This window comes from Eptesicus fuscus, chromosome 15 (assembly GCF_027574615.1).
Source record: "Eptesicus fuscus isolate TK198812 chromosome 15, DD_ASM_mEF_20220401, whole genome shotgun sequence".
NCBI classification, from domain to species: domain Eukaryota; kingdom Metazoa; phylum Chordata; class Mammalia; order Chiroptera; family Vespertilionidae; genus Eptesicus; species Eptesicus fuscus.
In genome coordinates this window covers 22017318-22040627 of record NC_072487.1, presented here as the reverse complement: position 1 = coordinate 22040627, position 23310 = coordinate 22017318, and the positions used below count along the sequence as shown (strand labels likewise).

At 45.1% G+C, this 23310-nt stretch overlaps 1 protein-coding gene across 1 annotated transcript in view; it reads right to left on the bottom strand.

The window, feature by feature from the left end:
• Positions 1 to 23084, bottom strand: part of TTC39B (tetratricopeptide repeat domain 39B) — a 116462-nt gene extending 93378 nt beyond the window's left edge. Inside the window, exon 1 of the mRNA XM_054727659.1 lies at positions 22843 to 23084. Coding sequence (XP_054583634.1) covers positions 22843 to 22884 — 42 coding nt within the window. The 5' untranslated portion in view covers positions 22885 to 23084. The remainder of the gene's footprint in view (positions 1 to 22842) is intronic.
• Between the last annotated feature and the right edge of the window lie 226 nt (positions 23085 to 23310).

Below are 23310 nucleotides of genomic sequence, written 5' to 3'. Positions count from 1 at the left end.
CTACAGCTGGCTCCGGGGCACATCTGGACCACTCCCAGGAAAATGAGGCATGAAAAGAGTGCCCAGCCTCCCCTGGGACTAGGGCAGGGATTAAGGGCCATGGATACTGAGGTTCCAAGACTGCACACGCTCCTCCGCATGGCCTCCATGCCTGGTGAATCAAATTATTCAAAGTGGGAAACCAGGCTGACATCAATTGTTATACTTCAGTAACACCATAGTGACACACCAGGAAGGTTCCTCAAATATTGGCTGTAAATCTTTTCATACATAAAGGAGAGGGCACACTGCTAGTTAAAGGAATCGTATGAAAAACACATACACTTAGTGGCATCATTCCCCACTCTAACATCGATAAAGTATTGATTTTTCTAAATCAGGATGAATTTAAAATACATCTTTATTATATGTCCATGACTTTTAATAGTGACTTTTAGAAGACTGGGAAAAGACTTTTTTTAAAAAAAAGATATATTTGCCCTGAGCTGATCTGTCAGCAATGTTTTTTCATTGTGCTTATATCTGCCATCCATTTTTCTGCCATCTTACCGATTTGTAAAAAGCAGCCATTGCCTTCATTTAAACTCCCAACTGCCTCCTGAGGGCTCCACAGTGGCATGTGCTATGTAATGCTACTTGCTTTCTTAACTTCAAGCTGTGTGGTGAGTGTCAATGCCCTGAGACTCCCTGGTGGACAAATGTAAAACGCAGCCTCAGCATCCTCGTTACTGGGTCTGCAGAGTGCAAACCCCACTCCTACCTCCCCTCAAAAAATTACCAGCAACGCACGTTCCCTGTGAAACCTTTACTGACCCACAGAGCTTTTATTCAAAGGGAAGGACAGCAACGGGGGTCCATATAGTAGAGACTATTCACACCCCAAGTCCCCACATGGCCCTTGCAGGAAACAAAATGTGACTTTCCCAGTGTTTAAAAAGATCAGGCTATGGGCATAAGTTCTTCACCATCGCAGACAGGAGAAAAGAACATGACACAGAGTTCATCTTCCGAACATGCCCAGATTTGTAAAACCTGATTTTTTTATACACTTAGTAAAAAACTGGAGGTTTTCAGACATTCTTCAAATGTAGAGCTTTATAATTTTTAAAACTACACACCATAAAATCAGCTGCCAGAAGAAAAAAATATATGCCTTAGAAAATTTTATTTTAAACAATCATCACTTGGGATTGAAAATAATTTGACATATTCTCTAAGTATAACTTTAATATAGTTCTCTAATTGCTCTTCTCCGGGGGATTGCTCTAATATTACCCCATAAATTATATCTTTTTTCTCAAAGCTTCATATTTCCAATCAGACCTGATAAGTGAAAATTAGGCATACAAAAAAAGTCATTTCACTAGAAAGGATTACTTTGAGCAGATAAATTGAACACATTTTTATTAAGCAACTATTACATGTTGTGAGTTAGGTTTTATTTAATGATTCACTCAAACACTGCAGTAGTAATGTAGTACATTTCCATCATAGGACAGTGGGAAACATATATTTTGGCCTGAAAGTTTTATTTAGACCTGTCTGGGTCTGAATCTTAGATCTACCCCTGACCCTGGGCAAGTCTTACCCTTTCCATCCTCCACTTCCTGATGTGTAGAACAGGGATTTCAACAGCCTCCCTGGTTTTTGTAAGAATACTAATGAGATCATGCATAGCAGGTCTGACTCAAAACAAGTCAAATAAATACCATTCCAGAAGGTCCTAAATTCTCAGATATGCGATGAATCAATAGACTTGTGGAGCCAGATCCCCCACTATACTTCCTCAACAACTCTTTTTCATACCAAAGATTCTACACCTCCTTTTGCAAGAGAGAAAAGAGGCCAAATGTGGGACTATTTATAGCAAGTAGGTACTCAAAAATGTTAACTGCCTTTACTTCTCCTATCTCAAAATGTCTTCACCTCTTATTCTTTAATGCCCAGACCCTTCTTACTCAGTGGGTTACCCAGCATGATAAACGTAAGTTATGGGCACAGAGCCCAGGTCCTCAGTTCAATGGGGAGCAGAATGACCTCGGCCAACACAATGTGAGCTTGGCCAATACACCCAATGAATGGCTAGGGGCTCCAGCCTCCTTATGAGTGAAGCAGACGGGCTGGCATAGATGCCATCCCTTTCTCAAAATCCTAAATTGAACAGAAATCCTCCCCAGTGAGGAAGCTGTTTGTCCATCACCCTCAGAAAAGCCTGGCATTCAGAGGGACTGCATCTAAATAGACTGCTGAACTTTTCAGATTTTGAGCTGTATCAGTGGTACCAACTTGATCCTCAACAGTTAGCTAGTATGTTAAGTACCAAGCAAAGCAGTTCACAAAATGACTCTGGCATTTCAACAGCTTTTAGCCAAGCACCGAGGAACCATGAGAATTAAAAAGGAACCACCAGATGTCACTCTCACAAAAAACAATAAGGAAATTAGACGGCTTGGCTTTAGTTTCCACTGACACATAGATCTGTGGGTGGAGAAAAATGAAATAGATAACTTTATAAGGAGGAAAAAATTTCCCTTCCTACATTTTGTTATAAATATGGAGTTGAGTCTGGCTTAAGACAAGGGTTAAGTCCTGAGGTCAATACTTAAAAGGAAAATATATAGTCAAATTTAACATTGAACAAATACTTTAAATTGTCATCATAACTGTCATTATGATGGTTTTGAATATAACCTCATAGAGGAATGGGTATGTACAAACATAAAATGTGTACAGTGAAATATGGTGTGTAATAAAGAGTACATATGCAAAACAAAATTTTTACAATTGTGTATTATTGAATTTATTTAACATAAATAAGCAAATTATCTTACTCCCCTGTACATATGCCTCTGCCACTAGTTTTATGGCTGTGAAATGAACCGTGGCAATTACTTCATATGTCAAGCACTTCTGTTCCCTAAGGCCCAGCCTACCCAATCTGTACTTCACAGAGGAATATTGAGGGCATGCCATTTCTTCAGGAGAATAATTTTACACAGAACCAAGAGACTTTTTAAAACTGTATAATTTTGAAATCATCACTAGTAAAGATGTTTTAAAATTAAAATGAACAGAGCTTATAGTTTCTTTTTATGAATAAATACCATAATTCCATTCATTAATACCCAGGCACTCTGTTGGACACTTAGATGCTTATTTCTAATTCACACAAAAATCAGAAAACAGTGAGCATTTCACCTTTACTATTACTGCTATCACTGTGTTCTGACAATAATAATAACAGGTAATACAATTGAGTGCCATAAACTGCTCTAAATCCTAACATTCATTAACTCATTTAATCTTCATTATGACCCTAGGAGATAAGACTACTATTATGTCCAAATAAGGAAACTAAAACTCATAAACATTTAATTAACTTATCCACCATCCCATAGATGAACCTCGGTTTTTCCATCCATACAATTGGAATAATATCAGTTAGTTTACATCATTGTTGTGAGGTTTAAAGGAGATAATGTATTCAATGCTTCAGCACAGTGTTGACACGACTAATAAGTGATTTCTTTTGTTATCATTAAAATGGTTCTATAGATAAAAGGCTCCAGTGCAGCCTAAGGATGAGCAAAAAGAAACTTCTTGCATCATCCTGCTAGAGACGCTCAAACTTTCCGGCTACCATAGAAAACTGGCAGTGAGCATTCCTTTACTCATAGCTCTGCTCCAAAGTAAATGTCTTTAAACAAGAATACAGCCCTAGCTGGTTTGGCTCAGTGAATAGAGCGTCGGCCTATGGACTGAAGGGTCCCAGGTTCGATTTCGGTCAAGGGCACATGCCCCAGTTGCAGGCCCGATTCCCAGTAGGGGGGTGTGCAGGAGGCAGCCGATCAATGATTCTCTTCTCATCATTAATGTTTCTATCTCTCTCTCCCTCTCCCTTCCTCTCTGAAATCAATAAAAATACATTTTTTTAAAAAAGAGAGGGAATACAGAATCTTGTCTCTTAATATGAGTGCTTGGAAGAGGTGGTTCCCGAAAACTAAGGCTACATACAAAGGTGACTCAAACTGAGGAAGCCCATACCCCAGGAGAGAGAAGGCCAGAGGACGTGAGTGCACACGCTGAGAATCAGCCAGCCTGGGTTCAAATCCCAGTTCCATGGTGACTCACTAGCTTTTGGGGCTATTTTCCTTTTTTGTGCCTCAGTTTCCCATCTTAGAGGGATGTCCGCAGAGTAAATGACACATGTGAAAAGCACATAGAACCAAGCACTGAGTATAAAACATTTGTAAGTATCCCTATTATTGCTGGGACTAACTCTCCTAAAGGCACTGGCGAGCACTTCAGCCTGCAGCCTGGAGAAGGTCGGGTGGTAGACGGGGTGCAACACTTGGCACTAAAGAGACTGCCTCCCCGGCAGACACACCCTGGTGTCCACAAACAGGTTAGTCTACCACCACACAAGGCCAGCGAACTACAACCCGGGGCCAAATCCAGCCGGCTGCCTGTCTTTGTAAATGCAGTCTTCCTGGAACACTGTCACGCTCCACACGTAAATACTATCTATGGCTGCTTTCCTGTTACAACTGCTGAGCTAGGTAGTTGCAACTGGCCTTCTACAGAAAAAGTCTGCCTACCTTGGCACAAATAGATAAAACATTGAATTTTCTTCCCTAACCCAATTGGATATTTTGAGAATAGAGTGAGAAACAGATGTGAATAATTTCTAAAATAGGAATTAAAAACAAAACAACAAAAAAACCATGGCCTTCAATCTTTAAAATGAAGGGCGAAATAATGCTAAGAGCATGAGTGTAGAGGCCCACCACGAGCTCCATTACTCATGTGTGGCCTTGGGCAGGTCACTCAGCTGCTCTAGGACTCATATTTGTTAGTAAAATAAGGACAACAATAAAACCACACTTGCGGGGTTCAAAGAATTACATGAGATGTACAGAGGGTTTGCCCTGGTGTCGGGTCCACAGTGAGTACTCGATAATGTCAGCACTCACTAAACTATTGCTTTCATTGTTATTACTTCCGGGAAAAGCTGCATGTCCAAACATCGGACCACTCAGACAGTAATTTCCCTCTCCAAGCATCTCCCCTCATGAGAATTACCGGTGCTAGCAAAGCAGAGATGCTGAGAACTGTAATCTGTTCTTTGGCAGCAGTCTAAGAGAGAAAAAGCTAAGATTTTGATAAATCCACTTCTGTCAACATTAATTTTCCTCCACTCCCACCAACATTCCCTTTCAACAGTAAGAAATTTTGGACAAGAAGCTAAATGTTTATCTACATATTAGTATTATGTAGAGGAATAAACCTTATACTATTAAGACCAAGTAACTGAATCAATCCCATCACAAGTGAAATGCTGACATTTGATTTCTAGCAAGAAGAAAATTAAATATGGAAACTAGCAGGAAAAAAAAAAAGAGGCTGCCAGAGGAATCCCTATAATAAATCATATAATTAGTATCTCAAACCTAATAGACATTCTACATTTAAAAATTTTTTAAATGAATTAAAAATTCTAAACAGCTAAAAACAAATACAAAAATTCTGGTAGAACAAATGCATTAAAAAGAATCTGAAGTGACAGCAAAGAGTAATCAGGGCACTTTGGGAGCTGATACAAATGTATATCTTGATAATAGTGGTAGTTAAATGAGGGTATTCATTTATTAAACAATCTGAGCACTTAATATGGGTGCATTTCACTACATGCAAATTAAGTCTCGATAAAGTTGATTTTTAAAAGAATTTGGGGAAAATAAACATAAAAAATTACATATGAAGTATTAAAAATTTGGATGCTGATATGCTAATAAGGGCTAGCACTTCTACAGCACGCTTATGTGCCAAGTACCGTTCTACACACTTTTACATATATTACTTCATTTGCTCTTCATACCAGTCCTCTGAAATGGTTTAGTATGATCCCCGGTTTACAAAGAGTGAAACTGGGAAACAGAGAGGTTAAGTAACTTGCCCCAAATCACAAAGCATCTAAGTGCAGAACCAAAAAGAACAGATAAAGGTTGTAAAGACAGTACACTAGAGAAGAAATCCAGCAGCCAGTTAACTTGGAAATGTGCACTTAAAAAGTGGTATTATTTTTTTAAGTGGTATTATTTTGTCCATGGGAATCAGCAAAGTTTGCAAGACTGATAATATCCACAGTTTGCATTGCAAAGATGCTGGAAAGCGAACATACACTGTTGCCTCAGACTATTTAGAAGTCAATCTGGCAATATCTATAAAAAACATGTATGTGCATATACATTTACACAGCAACACTAGTTGTAGGATTCTATACTATAAAATATTTACACACATGCACAAGGACCTGTGGTAGGCAGTGAGACAGGCGTGAGCAGAGCAAGGACGATGGGTCAGATACAGAAGGTCACCAGGGCGGAAAGCCCTCGGTGCCTAGCAAAGAACAGTTGTAGGATGGGACCTCGTCCTCAGGGTGACCTTTACGCCCTAGACATAACATCTAGGCCTCAGTTGTATTTCAGCTCCAGGCTCAGAAAAACAGCAAAATCGGATAAGCAACACCACAGCTGACCTCAGGACCAGCTGCGCTGGATCATGACCCCTTACCCTGAAAGGACCCACCTGGGAACCACAGTAAGGAAGGTGACATTTCAACTACAGTTATTTTATAACCCAAATCCTTCCACGCCTGGGATAAGTGAAGAGCACTTTCTGTCTCTAGTAGTAAAACTTTTTTTAAAAATCCTTTTATTTAGAAATAATTTCAGACTTACAGAGTAGTTACCAGAGTAAGAACAGTTCAAAGAACACTGGGTGGTTGTTCTTTATCCAGATTCATCTACTGTTAACATTTTGGCCCATTTGCTTCATAATCTTCTTTTTCCTCTCCCTTTCCCGCTCCCTTTCCAAACTTCTCTAGCTAGCTAACTAGATTTTTTTTTTCCTGAACCACTAAAAGGTAAATTACATGTAATGCGGCCCTTTATCTCTAAATATTTCAGTGTGTATTTCCTAAAACTAAGGGTACTCTCTCGTATAACCAGTCAGTACATTTGACTGCTCTCAGCTAATGTCCATATGCCAATGCTGTCTATTAAGCCAACAATTTTCCCTTTCAGTATTTTCCCCCGGCTGTGCAGGAGCTAGTCTCGGGTCAAATACATTTAGCAGTCAGGTCTCCTGGGCCTCCTTTAATCTGGAACATTTTCACAGCCTTTCTTTGCCTTTTATGACACTGGCATTTTTTGAGAGGACAGCCCTCTTCTCCTTTCCTTAAAAATAGAACCTTCCTTATCTAAAGTTTCTGTTGTTTCCTCGTGATTAGACTCAGGTTAGACTACTCCGGAAGGGACACGGTGTCCTTGTCACGTCCTGTATACCTGGAGGCAGAGAGGTTCGCTGCCCCCACTGGTGAGGTGAATTTTGATTACCTGGTCAGCGTGTTGTCCCGTTTCTCCCTTTCACAGTTACTATTTTTGTCTTGCAAGGAATCTGTAGTGAGATAGTGTAAGACTAGGGATGTACCATGCTCCTCACCCAAATTTGCCTGTGGGTGATTCAGCACTCTGGTGGTGGCTGCCAGACTCACTCTTTACTACGATAGCTGAAAACTGGTTTTCAACCCCAACACTCCGCCCACCTTTACCAGTCGGCCTGTGGCATTCTCTTGAAAGTAACAGCCCTCCAGTCTCCTCCATGTATCTATCTAGTTATCATCCATACAGATTTCAAGGAGTTCTACTTTTTTAAATGGTCTGTAATACAACTACTGGCTTTAATTATTTTCATGCTCAAATTGTCACAAATTTGGCCTGGGCAACTTTTAAATGTCTCACGACTTACCCCTCTGAGCAAATTCTAATAATAGAACTTGCTTATTATGAGGATTCTGTTTGCCAAGGAATCTTACAAGGTTAAGGCATAGCTAAACTTGAGCAATAAGATTCAATTATTTTTCTGATTCCCCTAATGAAAACTGAGATATGTAGCCACTGACTTAACCTACTTGATCCACCAATGCGCATTACAAAATGGACTTGATTAAAATGAGGCCACAGTGAAAAGGAGAACTGCCAACGTTACGAAGCAGAGAAACAGCTAGGGACAACAAAACAAGCGTTTTGCTCAGTCACAACAGAAATTTGAGGAACTTCAGCATAATTCACAAAGGTGGGAGCTCCTGGGAGCCCAACAGATTGGTGGCTGCAGCGGAAGTGAGTTGACTCTGGGTGAAGAATTAGGTTACACCCTTTCAGATGTACCTTGCGCAAGATCCCAGAGGCTGAGGTCATTTCCCTGCCCCTCTCTGACTTTGCTTGCTGTGACGCACATGCTGAGGAAACCAGCAGTACCCCAGCATCCACTCCCCAGCTTCCTGCCCACAAAGGACAGCAGCCACGGGGGCTTCTCCATTCCGGCCTCCAGATCCCTGAATCACAGCTACCGCAAAGTGCCGTGAGCTCTCAGCTCTAGAATCACCAGCCACAGAACAGAGCACCTCCCCTAGGGGGTCAGTTCTGGGTGGGACTGCGGGTCATTCCTGGAGGCGCAGCCTAGAACCCCTTCCTTCAGCTCTCCGTGCATTTTGTAAACACCTATTTCCCTTCATAAACTCTTCTGATTTAAACTGCCTACAGCAGTTTCAACTTCCTGCACTGAAACTCGAGGGAGTGAGGCAGATGACAGAGAAGAAAATAAACAAGATAATATAGAGTGTGATCACATCTAAGAGGAAATAAACAGGATGTGTAATGGAGAGAAGAGAGAGGCTGCTTTGACGATGGAACCCGAGGACGGCGGCACTTGGAACCTGATCTCGGAGGTGAGGACGGTAAGCTGAGAAGGAGCCAGTCACGTGAAGGGCTGGTGAAGTCCGCCAGGCGGGAGATCGCCGGGCAAAAGCACCAAGGTGGGACGGAACTGGGCAGGTTCAAAACACCTGCCGGCAGCCAGGGTGGCTACAGCAGAGGGAAGGAGAGGGAGAAGGGCGGGAGGTACACTGGAGGAGGAACGCAAAAGCCACACCACGCAGCCCACAGGAAGTACTGTGGGTTTTACTCTAAATGTTACAGAAAGCCACTAACCAGTTTTAAGCAGGGAAGTCCCCTGTATGAGTGTTTTGTACAGGAGCCCTTGGCAGAGGGGAGCTGGGAGACCAATTAGATAGGATGCTCTCCCAGGACCACGGGCATGAGAAGGCAGTGGTGTGGTGTGGGGAGCTGGGGGTGGAGACGGACAGAAGGCACTGGTTTGCAGTAAGGAGCCGTGTTCTGCAGGTAGATGCAACAGGACTAGCTGATGACAGAGAAATGGAACAAAAGAAGGGTCAATCGCGGGGAACAGAAAGGGAAAATTAAACATCAGGCCAGGGGAGGGCTTCATGGGTTGCGCAATGCTGTTTTAAATTGTTCCCCCAAAGCCTCGTGTTCGCTCCTGAAATAATTATGGCAAGGGCGATTGTGTCCAAGTTGCCACAAGTGAAATGTAATGCTTTACAGTCTTTAACAAAAAAGATAGGAATTCACTTAAGCATGTCACATGTTTATCAGCAGGAGACGAATCTGTTGTCAACTGAAACTTCCTTTCCCCAAACAGCAGAGTTCTGATGTGGACAGAGCCTTATTTAAGTTAAAGTGTAACTTCCGCCTCCATAAGCTACAAAGGAAAGTAAAAAAGGCAAGTCTTCAGAAGAAAAAAAAGGATCCTTTCCAAGCCTGTATCTTTATTTTTTAAATTTCAAATATAATTAGCAATGCGATTATGAAAATTTATGAAATCAGAGGTTTGCTTTATGTCGGATGTAAAAAGAACTCCATCAGTCTCAATTTTTCCATTTTGAAAAGTTGGGAGGAATACCAAATGTTATTATTACTAAGTAAGCAGCTTGTTAGAAATGTGAATACTTCAGGCTCCTAAAAGCATTAGGTGTATGAATAAATTATAATCATCCTCACTTTGTGAATGCTCCCAGCTAGACTGCCTAAGTTATTCCACTTAAGCCCCACTGCAGGAGTCGCTTCTCCAAGAGGACACCTACCACTGTTTGTATTTTAAAATAAAAACAAAACAACTTCCCTCCCCCAACTAGTTCTTAAATCAATATCAGCAAATAAATATTTCATATCAAGATGTTCAATATGACTAGTTGCAGTATTTGATACAATCTTACTACGACTCTTCCCTGCTCTATAAAATTCTGAATGTACTGATAAAAAGCAAAATACATACATATTGTCAAATTAATGGTTGCCACTAAGCACTTACACTATGGCAGGCACCGGGTGAGATTCCAGGCTACACACAGGGGCGCTATGAGGTGGGCATCAGAAGCCCCATTTGACGGATGAGAGACTGAAATTCACAGAGAAATTAAACAACTTGTCCAAGGTCACACTGCCAGCAGGTGACAGGGCCCAACCCAGGTCCGCTAACCTGCAAGCCCACCTGTGTTCTGTCCTCTCTCCCACAGGCCTTCCTAGGCTCGGACACAACAAATCTGAAATCCGGGGGTGCCTGACAGGAGGCTGATTTTGCGAACTCTTTGTCCCACTTGAGACTTTAGCTATGGTGACAGTCCCTTTCATCCAACTGTTAATGGCTTAGAAATGCAAATGTTTGTTCATCTTTCTTAGCAAGACATGGCAGATAAATAGCAACTGCCTGGGGGAATGAACTAGAAAGTCCTGGAAAACCATGACTATTTTGGACACGGTTATTCACACAGCCCTCCGGCCTCTCTTCTGGGGATGTCACGGCGTATGAACCCAGTCAAGCACTGGCCCAAATGTACCGTGCTCTCCAGTCTTGCTTTTCAATAACTAACCCGTTTGCTTTATCCCCATCATACATTTTGGCTGCTCGCTTTTATTTCTGCCTGGGAACTCCTATTTTATCCTGGTGAATTTTAATTTTTCAATTAATTTAAATGCGAAAATTTACTGAGGTGAGAGCAAATGGGCACAAGGAATCTTAATGGGGTGATGGAAATGCCCTTAAATTGACTGTAGTGATGGCTGCACAGCTCTGTATATTTACTAAACATCATTGAGTTGTACATTTAAACGGAGTGCGCTTATGGCATGTAAATTACACCTCAATAAAGCTTTCTTTTAAGTATACTGAGGCAATGCTAACAGATGATGGGGGTAAATTCTCCTTTCTGGTGGAGAGGATAAAAATCTCACACTGTTAGAAAGCACTAAGGGGAGTTCCTTTGCTGCTTTCTGTGCTGGTTTCTTTCGGAACACCTGGGCGCCTACATCCCATCCAACTGGGCGTCATAACACATATGCCAAAAGGGAAATATTGCTCCTTCCAGGCAGCCAAGCATGTTAAATAGTTGTTGAGCATCTGCAAGGGAAAGGAGGAGGGGATGCGTATCTGGAAAGGCTGGAGGAGGAGTGATACCTAAGGAAGGTCTTAAATGCTAAAGAGCAGTGGCCAAGTGAAGGAACAGCAAATGAAAAAGCTGGGAAGTGAGAAAGGACGGACCTTCCGGGAGGTGACGTATAGATGCGGACCTACAAGCACTTCAGCATGGTTGATGTTAAAGGTCATGTGAGGAATGCAAACTCCTGGGAGCCACTCAGACCTACTGACTAGGAATGGCTGGTGGTGGGACCTAGGAACATCCATGTTAACAAGCCACCCACCCCCTCACCAGGTGCTCTATGCTCACCGACGTGTGAGGACCACTGAGCTGGATCCTAAGCAAGGCCTTACGTGCCATGCTAAAGTGTCTGCATTGTACCTCACAGGCTGTGAACGGATTTTAAAGCAGCAGGGTGACAATGGATTTGAACTTTAGAAAGAGCAGGCTGGCATAGCACATTGCCTTGGGGCAGAACAAAAATCCCAGAGCTCCCTCCAGGGCCCAGGAATGCACAAACATTGTCCTCTCCTTTACCTTTTAGCCTCTTACACTAAGTAACCTAACACAAACATACCTTTCATAGGTCCAAGTCTCCAACTAAAACATCTAGGTGCTACGTGAAAAAAAAAAAAAAAAAACCTGTAAGAACCATTATGACATTCACTAATACTAGCGAGGGGACCCTTCCACACAGCAAAATGTTTGGAGAAACCAGAGGTTACCACACATACTATTCATGTGTTGGTGGGCAAAGCCATTTTCAAAGTATTAGTGACACTGCCACTTCCCTTGCTCACAGTCTCACACCGTTCTGCTGAGACAGATGGCCCTCTGCGTCCATGCTGACTCTCTTTTGTGGTGTTTGCCCCTCTCCCCTCAGAGTCAACCATCCACATCCGACAATCCGTAATAATAATGCTGAGAGCCAACATTTGCGCCCCACGACCCCAACGCATTATAGGGCTTTCATCCTCACCATAACCTTCAGAAGGAGGTTCTGTTATCTCCAGTTACAGAGGAAGAAACTGAAGCTCAGAGAGATTAATGTATTCAAGGTTGTACAAGGAGGAGAAGGGACATCCATGTAACTCCAGAACTTGTACGATACCACTTCATGGGATATGCCAACTAGATTTATATTCTCTCCTAGTTTTTTATGTCTATACAAGTATTTAGGAAATAAGCAAATTTATAAGGCTTACAACACATTATAAACAAACTTACATACAGCGCTAGAAATCACCTAGTACGGGGGTCAGCAAACTTTTTCCATAAAGGACCTATAACTAGTTAGGCCACGTAGGCCATACGACCTGTGTCCCAACTACTCAGTGCTGCCATTGTAGTGCACAAGCATTCATAGGCAACTCCTGAATGAACGGGCATGGCTGTGTTCCAAAAAAACTTTATCTACAACAACAGGCAGGAGGCAGGCGGGCTACATTTGGCCTTCCTGTGACGTCCCCTAACCCAGTGGGAAGGGCACAGTACGTAGAGTTAGAGCATGTGGCTGCTAACCCTGGTTCTGTGCCCAGGCAAGCTGAATGACCTTGGGCCAGTCACTTCCTGACTGTGTCTAGGATGTGTACTTCTGCGGAATTTTCTTCTCAGTTGACTGCAAAAATAAGGTGAAACTATTTGAGTACACTAAAACATCCATGGCTGATTTTTCATCAAACCCGTAAGTAATGAACAGTAACAGCAATACCTTAGGACAGAGCATAAGGGAAAAGAGAACTGGCTTTCAAGAGCACTTCTATGTCCAGGTGCTTTGTAAAACAGAATCTTATTTCATCATCAACCTTGTAGGGTAGATATATTCCCATTTTATAAATGAAGAGCATCCAACTAACCAAATAGCATGCCACAGGTCACAGAGCAAATGAGAAGCCAGGATCTGAAGCCAAGCTGGCCGCTCCTCAGAAGCTCAGTACCGCTCTGTGGGAGGGCTGCTTTGGGCCAACTGGTCCTTGGTCAATGATCCTGCACAGGTGATAACCCTGAGTGCTTCTGGGAGAGGGTTCTGGAGTCAGGCCTCACTCCCCCATTCTCTCTTCAGGACTCTCTCTCTCTCACTCTGTCATCTGTCTTGCCCGCCTCCTCTCAAAAAGATCAGACGTCATTGGGCCTGAAAAACGAGGTGAGAATCTGAGGTTTGTTTCCTTTCGTTCTGAATGAAAGAATTGTGACTCATAAGCAGACAAAGACCAGCAACGCCAGGACTCTAGAAAGTGCTCTAAGGAAGCAGGAAAGGCGAAAAGAAGGACTGAGGAGCCCCTGAGAGAACGCCTGCCTGGTCCTGCGGACCACACCAGAGGGGGGTCAGGGTGGCTCTGTGTCTCAGAACTCGGCCGAGGGTAAGTCTAGGCGATGAAACATAAGCCTATGGAGTTAGGCAAACGTGTCTGACTCTGTCTCCTTAACCGCTGCATTGCAGTGTATAGTTATCAGTTTAAAACTGCACGTTGGAAACGGGGTTGGGGAAGGAGAAAGTGAAACCAAGAAATGTTATCATCATTGCTTCCTTTATTCAAAAAGAGAAAGAAAGAGAGAAGGGAAAACACTCCATAAATATGGGAGAATACATGTGTCTCTTCCACTGTCAAAAAGAAGAAAAAAAAAATCCTTAGCTGAGGGCTCAGGGTGGATCTAAATCTGCTGGAACACACAGCACCGCTCTGCTGCCTCAACCACCTCACTCGCACACTGCACTCCCGCACCGTGGCCCCTCATGCTTCGTCCACGCCTGAGCATGTTTCCCCTGCCGCTGCCTCCGCCTCGAGGAATGAAGGTGTGATCTCTCCACCACTGCCTGTGGAAATGCCACCCTCAAGGGCCAGGTCAAATGTCACCCTCTAGATCACAGATGTCAAAGATGAGAGGAACTTCAGAGACAGACCAGTAGTGCCAGTTCCTTCGAGTCACCTATGAGGACAGCAGGCCCACAAAGATTAAGTCACACGGCCGGGCAGTAAAGACTTGGTCTGTGAACCAAGTCGACCGACCTGGGTAGGGGCATGCCCTCACCACGTGTCCGCGGCAGCCCTGTGAACGCTCTCTTCTCTCTTCTTCTAGGAGCACCAGGCTGCTCACACTCTCTCTGGACTCGCCCCTACACGTCAGGATAGAGTTGTTTGTTGTGTCCACATTCCTGACTGGCTGCTCCAATGGGGAGCCACACCCTGCCCATCACGTTACCCCAGTACTTAGCTACCCTTGCATATAGTGGGCCTTCAGTGGGCTGTTAACAGTCATTGGACAGACAAAACAAAACACAAGAAAACCACGTGCCTCTCCATCTCTGACAAAACAAAACACGAGAAAACCACGTGCCTCTCCATCTCTGACAAAACAAAACACCGGAAAACCACGTGCCCCTCCATCTCCGGTGTGCCTCCCTCCAATCAGCCTGCATGCACTCCAGAGAGAGCCACCTGCCCACAGTGCTGATCCCTCCACACTTCTCTTCAGCTTAAAACACTAACTACACACCATGATGGCCACAATTTGGCATCAAAGACATGGAACGGCCCTTCCTGCCCTTCCAGTATTGACCCCTGCTACCCAGAGCACCACAAGCTCTCCCCACCTCCATGCCTTATGCCTGCTAGGTCCTCTCCCTGAGACACACTTCCAGAGTTCCCTCATGCCCAGCTCTCTGCTCGGCCATACTTACCCTGCAAAATCCAGAATTCCAAAAAATGGTCTCTTCAAGGAAACCATCCCTGACTATCCCCCCCCCACTCCCCCCCCCAGAATTTATAGTATCAGATTCACGTCGTGGATCATTAGTAACAGCACCCGAGGGCAGGGAACTAAGAAAAGAAGTGAAACAGCTAACTCAAGGAAGAACTGACACCTGCCCAGAGGTGAGGTGCCCTCCTCTGTGCACCCAAAAAAGCCTGGCATCCTCCTCCATGGTTCCCAGCATGCAGCAGTACATCTGTTTGTCCACACACCTGGTCCTGTTCCTGACTAGACCGTAACTTAGGGCGACAGCTATGTTTGCCTCTCCTGGACCTAGCACAAAATCTAACACATTAAATTAGACTCAATAATTCTCACTTACTAGTTACAATGAGACCCAACAAATGTAGGGTGTCCCCCAAAAATGTACACACATACTTTGAATAATTATAAAGGCAGTGTATATATGTAATATATAGCATTTTACTAAAATATTTTAAAATATGTAGGATATATATATATGTATATATACATGTATATATGTCTATATAATAAAATTCTAATATGCAAATCGACCAAATGGCTAAACGACCGGTCGCTATGGCACCAGTAGTCGCTATGGCATACACTGACCATCAGGGACAGATGCTAAATGCAGGAGCTGCCCCCTGGTGGTCAGTGCACTCCCACAGGGGGAGTGCTGCTCAGCCAGGAGCCGGGCTCACAGCTGGCGAGCGCAGCAGCAGTGGCGAGAACCTCTCACGCCTCCACCACAGGTGGGCAGTAAGGAGCAAGGGGTCCTGGACTGGAGAGCCATGGACTGCGAGAGGGATGTCTGACTGACAGCTTCCTGGGAATTGGGCCTAAGCTGGGAGGCGGACATCCCCCAAAGGGTCCTGGACTGCAAGAAGATGCAGGCCAGGCTGAGGGACGCCCCCCCCCCCACACCCAGTGCACGAATTTCGTGCACTGGGCCTCGTGTGTGTGTGTGTGTGTGTGTGTGTGTGTGTGTGTGTGTGTGTAATTTTACTAAAATACTTAAAAATATGTAGGCCTTATGTATATATCAGCATAATATCAGCAATACATTCAAGGGGACATGTCCTCAGATCTCAGCAAAAAAGCATTTACTACACACCCACAGTCTTAAAGAGCTTAAGAAACACACTGGAATGATGAACTCCCAGGCATTCAACACTTGAGGAGTCCCTGTGAAGAAGTGTGGTGACCTAACCAATTCAGCCATCTAGCCAGAGTGGCTCTGAGTACAGGACCAATTTCCACGAAGCAGAGGAAAGGAAGGGGAGAGCACTGGAGACCAGCAAAGGTTTGCAAAGGAAAACTCTCTCTGAGAAGTCTCACAAGTGCCCAAAGAGTCCCCGGGTACTCAACCTTGGCGCAGTGAGACCCACCCGAGATGGCCACTGGGCACCTGAGCCTAGGGCAGTGGTCGGCAAACTCATTAGTCAACAGAGCCAAATATCAACAGTACAACGATTGAAATTTCTTTGAGAGCCAAATTTTTTAAACTTGAACTTCTTCTAACACCACTTCTTCAAAATAGACTCGCCCAGGCCATGGTAGAGCCATACTCAAGGGGCCAAAGAGCCGCATGTGGCTCGCGAGCCGCAGTTTGCCGACCTAGGGCCTAGGGGCTGGGGAGCTGTCCACAGATGGCATAGGTGCAAACCACTAGCCTCACAGAATTCAGAGAATCAGATTCACGGGTGGATCATTAGTAACGGCCCCCGAGGACAGGGAACTAAGACAAGAAGGTAAACAGCTAACTGAAGGAAGAACTGATACCTGCCCAGAGCAGCATGCCTGCACTACTGGACTGGAAAGGAAGAAGGGAGTATCCAGGTGAGCGGGGAAGGAAGGAGAAAATGAGGGCAATTTTCACTGAGAAAGGAGCAGCAGCCCCTTGCTCTTCCTGCTGCCACCTCCACGATCTGGCTGCATCAACTTTACCAGATTTAACTTCCTAAAATAACCTATCACACTTGTGTCAAGGGGTTGGGGAGCTGGCCTGGCCTGGGTGCTCAATGGTTAGATCATCAGCCTGTGCATGGAAGGGTCATGGGTTCGATCCCCAGTCCTGGTCGGTCTGGGGTGTGGGAGAGGCAACCAATTGATGTGTCTCACACAGATGTCTCTCTCTCTCTCTCTCTCCTCCCCCCTCCCCTTCCACTCTCTCTAAAATCAATGGAAAATATATCCTTGGGTGAGGATTAACAAAATAAATAAATTAAAATATTTAAAAAAACCTTCCATCACAGGGATGTAAAGTACAGCATAGAGAATATAGTCAATACTATTGTAATAGCTATGTATGGTGCCAGGTGGATACTGGAAATATAGAGGGAAATACTTTGCAAAGTATATGATTGTCTAACCACTATGCTGTATACCTGAAACTAATACAAAATAATACTGAATGTGGAAAATAAATAAATATACTTTTGATTAAAATATATATATACGTGTATATATATATATATATATATATATATATATATATATATATATATATATATACTTTTGATTACATGAAAAAAGAAGTCCAGATTCCCATTTTTTTAGAATAGCCCAAACTCCTTAGCCTGACATTCAGACACTGTATCACGTGATCCAAGCTGGCTGTGCAGGCTCAGCCCTCACCAGCTCTCCTTCCCATGGCTGAACCCCTGCTAAGCCAGGTGCACTCGCATTCCCGCCCGTCTCAACGTCCACCCAGGCCTGAGCTTATCCCATTGCTCTTCTCAGCATCATCTTGCTCACCCTTCAAGCCCCAGTCCAAAGACCATCCCCTCTTTAAAGTCTTTGCCAGCCACTAATCTAGGGTGTCAACCATCACTGCTGTCCTAGGGTAACTCCTGAAAGCACCCCGTTTACTCTCAGAGTGTCCTATTATGACAATAAATTGCATGGCCCGCCTACCGAAAACCTATCGTGGCCCAAAGACAGAACTAGCTACTTGTGCACCTGTGTCCTTTGCAAGAGAGCTCTGCAGGGCAATAATGCTGTCTTACCTCAGTGTGTGCTTCCAGCATCGAAAGGCTGTTAGCACCTAAGTGCTCCAGAAACACTGGTGACTGACGGAATGAAAGGATGGAGCTGATTCTAAGAAACTGTAGCAATCAATGTGATCTAAACTTCACCTAAAATTCCAAAGAAAAAAGTTTCTAAATCAGAATAAGACTTAAAAAATTCTGGGCCCCAAAAGCAGGTCATGGGAACATCTGTCACATAGGCCATTCCCTTCCCTAACTGGGTGATTCTCAACTGTTTTTCATTATGGCCCCCTAAGAAGCCCTTTAAGACATTGTTTCCTAACTACACCCCCATGAAATTTTAATAGCACCCAGATCTATCTGTGCTTCATACATGAAACAAGTATACCGTATTTTCCGGCATATAAGACGACTTTTTAACCCAGGAAAATCTTATACGCCCAGTCGTCTTATACGCCGGAAAATACGAGAGTTTAATCTTTTTGTTCAATAATGGATTCAGATTGACTTAATAAAAAAAATTCAGTTATTAAAAGTTTAAAGCTATGAACATTTAACTTTGTAACTGTATTTGCTGAGTAACTTTTAATAGAATTTTAATATAAAATACAATGCATCTGTTTACATGTGCAAATTACCAATTTCTACCTAATAGAAATATAAACAAATTTTTAAAAGACATTCAAAACTATTATTTTTCCAGCAAAGGTAAAACAATTGAAAAATTATCTTCTTAAAAGTTATTTTTAATGAAATTAACTCTTGTTTCATATGAGAAATTAATTTCTAATTTAACTAGCTCCTAGATATTCATTCAGATATTGTCAATATATTCTCCTCACCCAAGGAGAGAGAAGTAAGGAAGGGAGGGAGGGAAGGAGGGCGGGAGGGAAAAACTTCAATGTGAGAGAGAGACATCAATTGGTTGCCTCCCACATGCCCCCAATGGGGCAGGTGATGGAACCTGTAACCTAGGTACTTGCCCTTGACAGGGAATGGAACCCTGGACCCTTCAGTGCAGGAGGAGGGTGGAAGCAGATGCTCTAACCACTGAGCTACTCCAGCCAGGGTGATATATTCTCTTTTTAGTACTTTTTCACATAATTATTGGTGGACTGAATAATTTTAACAGGATTAAATAATGAAATGTAAACAAACTATTTTTATTTAACTCTCAAATTCCAAATCACACAAAAGCACGGAGGGCCAAACATAGCAAGAAGGGCAGCCGACAGCAGCCCATAAGAATGAGGAGTTCACCGAGAGAGATACAACTTCAAGATAAGCAACTGATGGTCCTCCAGTCATAGCCATCTATTTGCCATAGATTTGTAGTATTGACCTTGCACAATTGCTGTATACCTTTCATGAACCTGATGTCAATGTTGCTTGTGTAATTCCCAAGAAAACCGAATGTTAAGAAATGAGATTTTGTTAACCAAGGTTTGAAGGACCACACACCACTGTAAAATCTAAGATGTTTTTGTCTCCCCTCCAGAATCAATTTTTGGCACCTTTGAGGTTGCAGGTCCTAATCTCTGTATTCTCACATTTATCCTCCTAGAAAAAAACAAAAACATCCATTTACACTGCATCCCACAGCATAATGCATCTCAACACATCTGCTCTCATCATGAGAGCTCTTCTACTACCATCATCTCTTTAGTTACTTTGAAAGAAAAGAGATCCCCATATTATTAACCCTTCTCCCAAAAAGGAGCCCCCCTCTGCTCCAAAACACAGACTTTTAGAGCTGGAAAAACACTTAAGGCTCATCCAGCCCCTCCTTCTTCATCTGAAGAAAAACAGAGCCCTAAGAAGTTGAGAGACATGTCAATTAAAGCCACCAGTTATGGGCAAGGTCCTTGTCTGTCTAGTTCACTGTTGTGTCTCTGGGCCAGCACTGGGTTTGACACATGAGACAGTCAGATGTTTGCACACATAATGAATGAATGGTTGTGGGGCAAATTAGTGACAGAACTGAGAGCCCAGTTCACCTAATTCTGAGGCAGTTACTTTTCCAATTATACCACTGGCACTTGTACTACCCTTTCCAACCACACCCTTCTATTTCCCTGGAGTATCAACGAGTGGCACAAAGACTATTAAATGTTTAGTGTTTGAAAAACTTCCCAGCTGAAATAAGCTATTTTAGTTCACACAACCAGTAAAGTTGAAGGGTAGGGTCTTGTTCACTCGTGTGCAGAGCATTTCAGCCCACTGAAAGTTAGGAACTTTGTGCAAATAAGGATACCCAGTCTACAATGCACCATTTCTAACTTGCTTACCTTGCCTTGAGCTCTTTTCTAGAATCCTGTACACATGTCACATCCCCCTACCCAGACCAAGAACCCGAGACAGTCAAAACTGTGTCTTGTCTTTCTAAAGCACCTACCAAGTTTGAACCACAGAGCAAATGTTCAATAAATGTTTGTAAACATATACCAATGGAACGGGTGCACCATGAGGGACAAAAGTGGATTTGGCATGAATAAAAAATACTACTTGTACCTTGCTCATCTCCTAGGACCAGTACGGAACCTAATATGTAATAGGCGCCTAAGAGTTATTACATTTAAAAAGTGAATGAAGCCCTGACCGGTTTGGCTCAGTGGATAGAGCATCGGCCTGTGGACTGAAGGGTCCCAGGTTCGATTCCGGTCAAGGGCATGTACCTTGGTTGCGGGCACATCCCCAGTGGGGGGTGTGCAGGAGGCAGCTGATCAATGCTTCTCTCATTGATGTTTCTAACTCTCTATCCCTCTCCCTTCCTCTCTGTAAAAAATCAATATTAAAAAAAAGTGAATGAAATATATGGAAAAATATAAGAAATTACTGAGCAACATTTTTTCTGCAGTCACTCATTTGTTCCTTCATTCAACAAATATGTCTTCATCGAGTATCTGTGTGCCAGGCTCGCTGCTGCTCTGAAACCTAACTTCCCCCACAGAGCGACAGCCCTTCTAATGCACCTCAACACATCTGCTCATCTTGCAGGCCATGGGCATAGCCAGGGTGGCCATATGTCTCAATATGCCCAGGAGAGTCCCAGTTTACACCTATTGTCCAAGCATGAATTATTAATAGCATCCGCGTTCTCTCTCAACAATACCCTGGTCTAGACAATTATATAGCCCTAAGTGTAGCACTTTTTTTTTTTTTTCCGATGAGCAGACTAAGGATTCAAAATTTTCACTCCACATTTACCAGCTACTCTTTTGTCTTGTTTCCTCACTTATAATATAGGCATAACACTGATTAAACCAAATGGCTACACAGAGAAGCAGCTGGGGACAAGGCTGGAACACCGGATTGAGACCCCACTGTACAGAGCCTTGCATGCCAGGTGCATGGATACTACATTCAATATACAACAGGGAGCCGTAACAGCTTTTGAGGAATGGGGTGCCTGCAGGGTCAAAGCACACCACACAAGCGCTACCACCTTGATTACAGTAGAGAACTAAGGAATGAAAAACAGCTGGTTCCGGGCGCACCAAAAAAGACAGCCTCAAGTTATAAGGAAAGGTTGTCACCGATGAAATTAGCAACAAATGTAATACCGCATCATTGGCCTTTTGTATAGGTAGTTTTAAAGTTTCAAAAGAAAATGGATGCAGTTGAGCAAGCTCTAGCTCACTGGTCTGTGATCTTGGTGCCCTCGTCTCGAGGGACAGGCTGCAAGGAAGGTTCTGGACCGCCAGGCTTGCCCTCTTGTCTGCAGGGCACGTAAAGGAGGTATATACAGTTCGGGTTTGGTTTGGTTTTTATGTTAAGGGCTACATTTAAAGCCTCGTGTTCACCGTCGGGAGTTTCCCGGCTTTGAGGAGAAGGATGGGAATCTTAACCCGCCTCCTCCAGATCTTCCACTATTGCATCATTTGAAACTAAGCCTCCTCAGGCAGCGACTTGTAAGATTCAAGTCAGGTAAAATGGCAGCGGCAGCAGCAGCAGCAGCAGCCGGCCTCAACTTCCAGCTCCAGAGAGCGCGTCTCCCCGGAGCGGCCAAGTGCAGAAAGGAGAGTCTGGAACATCAACAGGTCCGGCGCGCACGCCCCAGGGTGCCCAGGCCCGGCGCGCCGGCCGCAGGAGGAAGTGGTTAATGACTTCAATACGGCGGAGACGCCAGGATGCCCGAGTGGGTTCCGCAGCGCCTTCTCTCCGTCTACACCGCCGGCCCCGGGGACCGGCTGGGGCAAGGCCGGGCCGCGTGGACCGCGGGGAGAGCGCCGCTCCGGGGCGGCGGCTGCTGCGGGCCCTTTGCGCCCCAGCCCTTCGGCAGCCCCCTGCCCTCCGCACCCAGGAAGACACCCCTGGGGTTCTCCTCCCTCCGGCGGTCCCCCTCCTCTCCTCGACTGTAAGCCTTTCGGTTCTGCCCCCAGGAAACTTCCATAGGAGGTGCGACTCCCTCCCAGCTCTAGACACCGCTGCGCGGACCGGCGAGGGCCGGCGTCGGGACTGCGGGGCCGGACCTCAGAACGCCGGGCGGACCTGGAGAGGCCCCGAATAGCTCCGTGCGGCGGGTCCCGCGCCCTCGCACCCATCCACCCGACGACCGGACCAAGTGTCCCCCGTCCACCCAACCCCAAGGTGCCGGCGCCCCGGACCGCGGCACCGCCTCCGCTCCGAGCGCCGCGGGGACCCTCCTCGCTCCCGCGGGGACAGACAGACCCCCCTTCCCGCGCTCCTGCCCATCCCTCCAGGCGGGAGGCTGCCGGTCCCAAACTGGGACCAAGGGGGCGGGACCTGGGCCATCCCGGCCGGGTCCAGGCGCAGTGCCCACGCTCCCCCACCGGCCAGTACCTCGTCCGCTTCCAGCTCGGCTCCGTTGCCTACGAGCGCCATATTCCTCCTCCGCCTGCCGCCACCCAAACCCAAGCAGGGAGCTCAGAGCCGACTCCGTTTCTCCGCTCCGGGCTCAGCCCAGCGCCAGTGTGGGAGGAAGGGGGCAGCCCCGCCTCCCGCCGGCTCCCGGGCGGGGCCAGGGAGCAGCGACACAGGCGCTTTCCCCGCCCCTGGCGCCCGCAGACCTGCGGAGCATCCATCTCCCCCAGGGGCGCCGGGCGGCCCTCCGCGCCTGGGCTCCGCCCCCACAGGCCTCGCCCCGCCCTCCCACGCGGCTCAGACGGTTCAGCCAACCAGGTTCCCCCGACGGGTCTCTGCCCCCAGTCCGCTTCTGCCTTCGACCCCCACGTGGGCGGGGTCACTCCGTGGGCGGGGTCACCTCGCACCCCGAGGCTTAGCGGGTTTGGCCCACCCACCGGTGAGGAA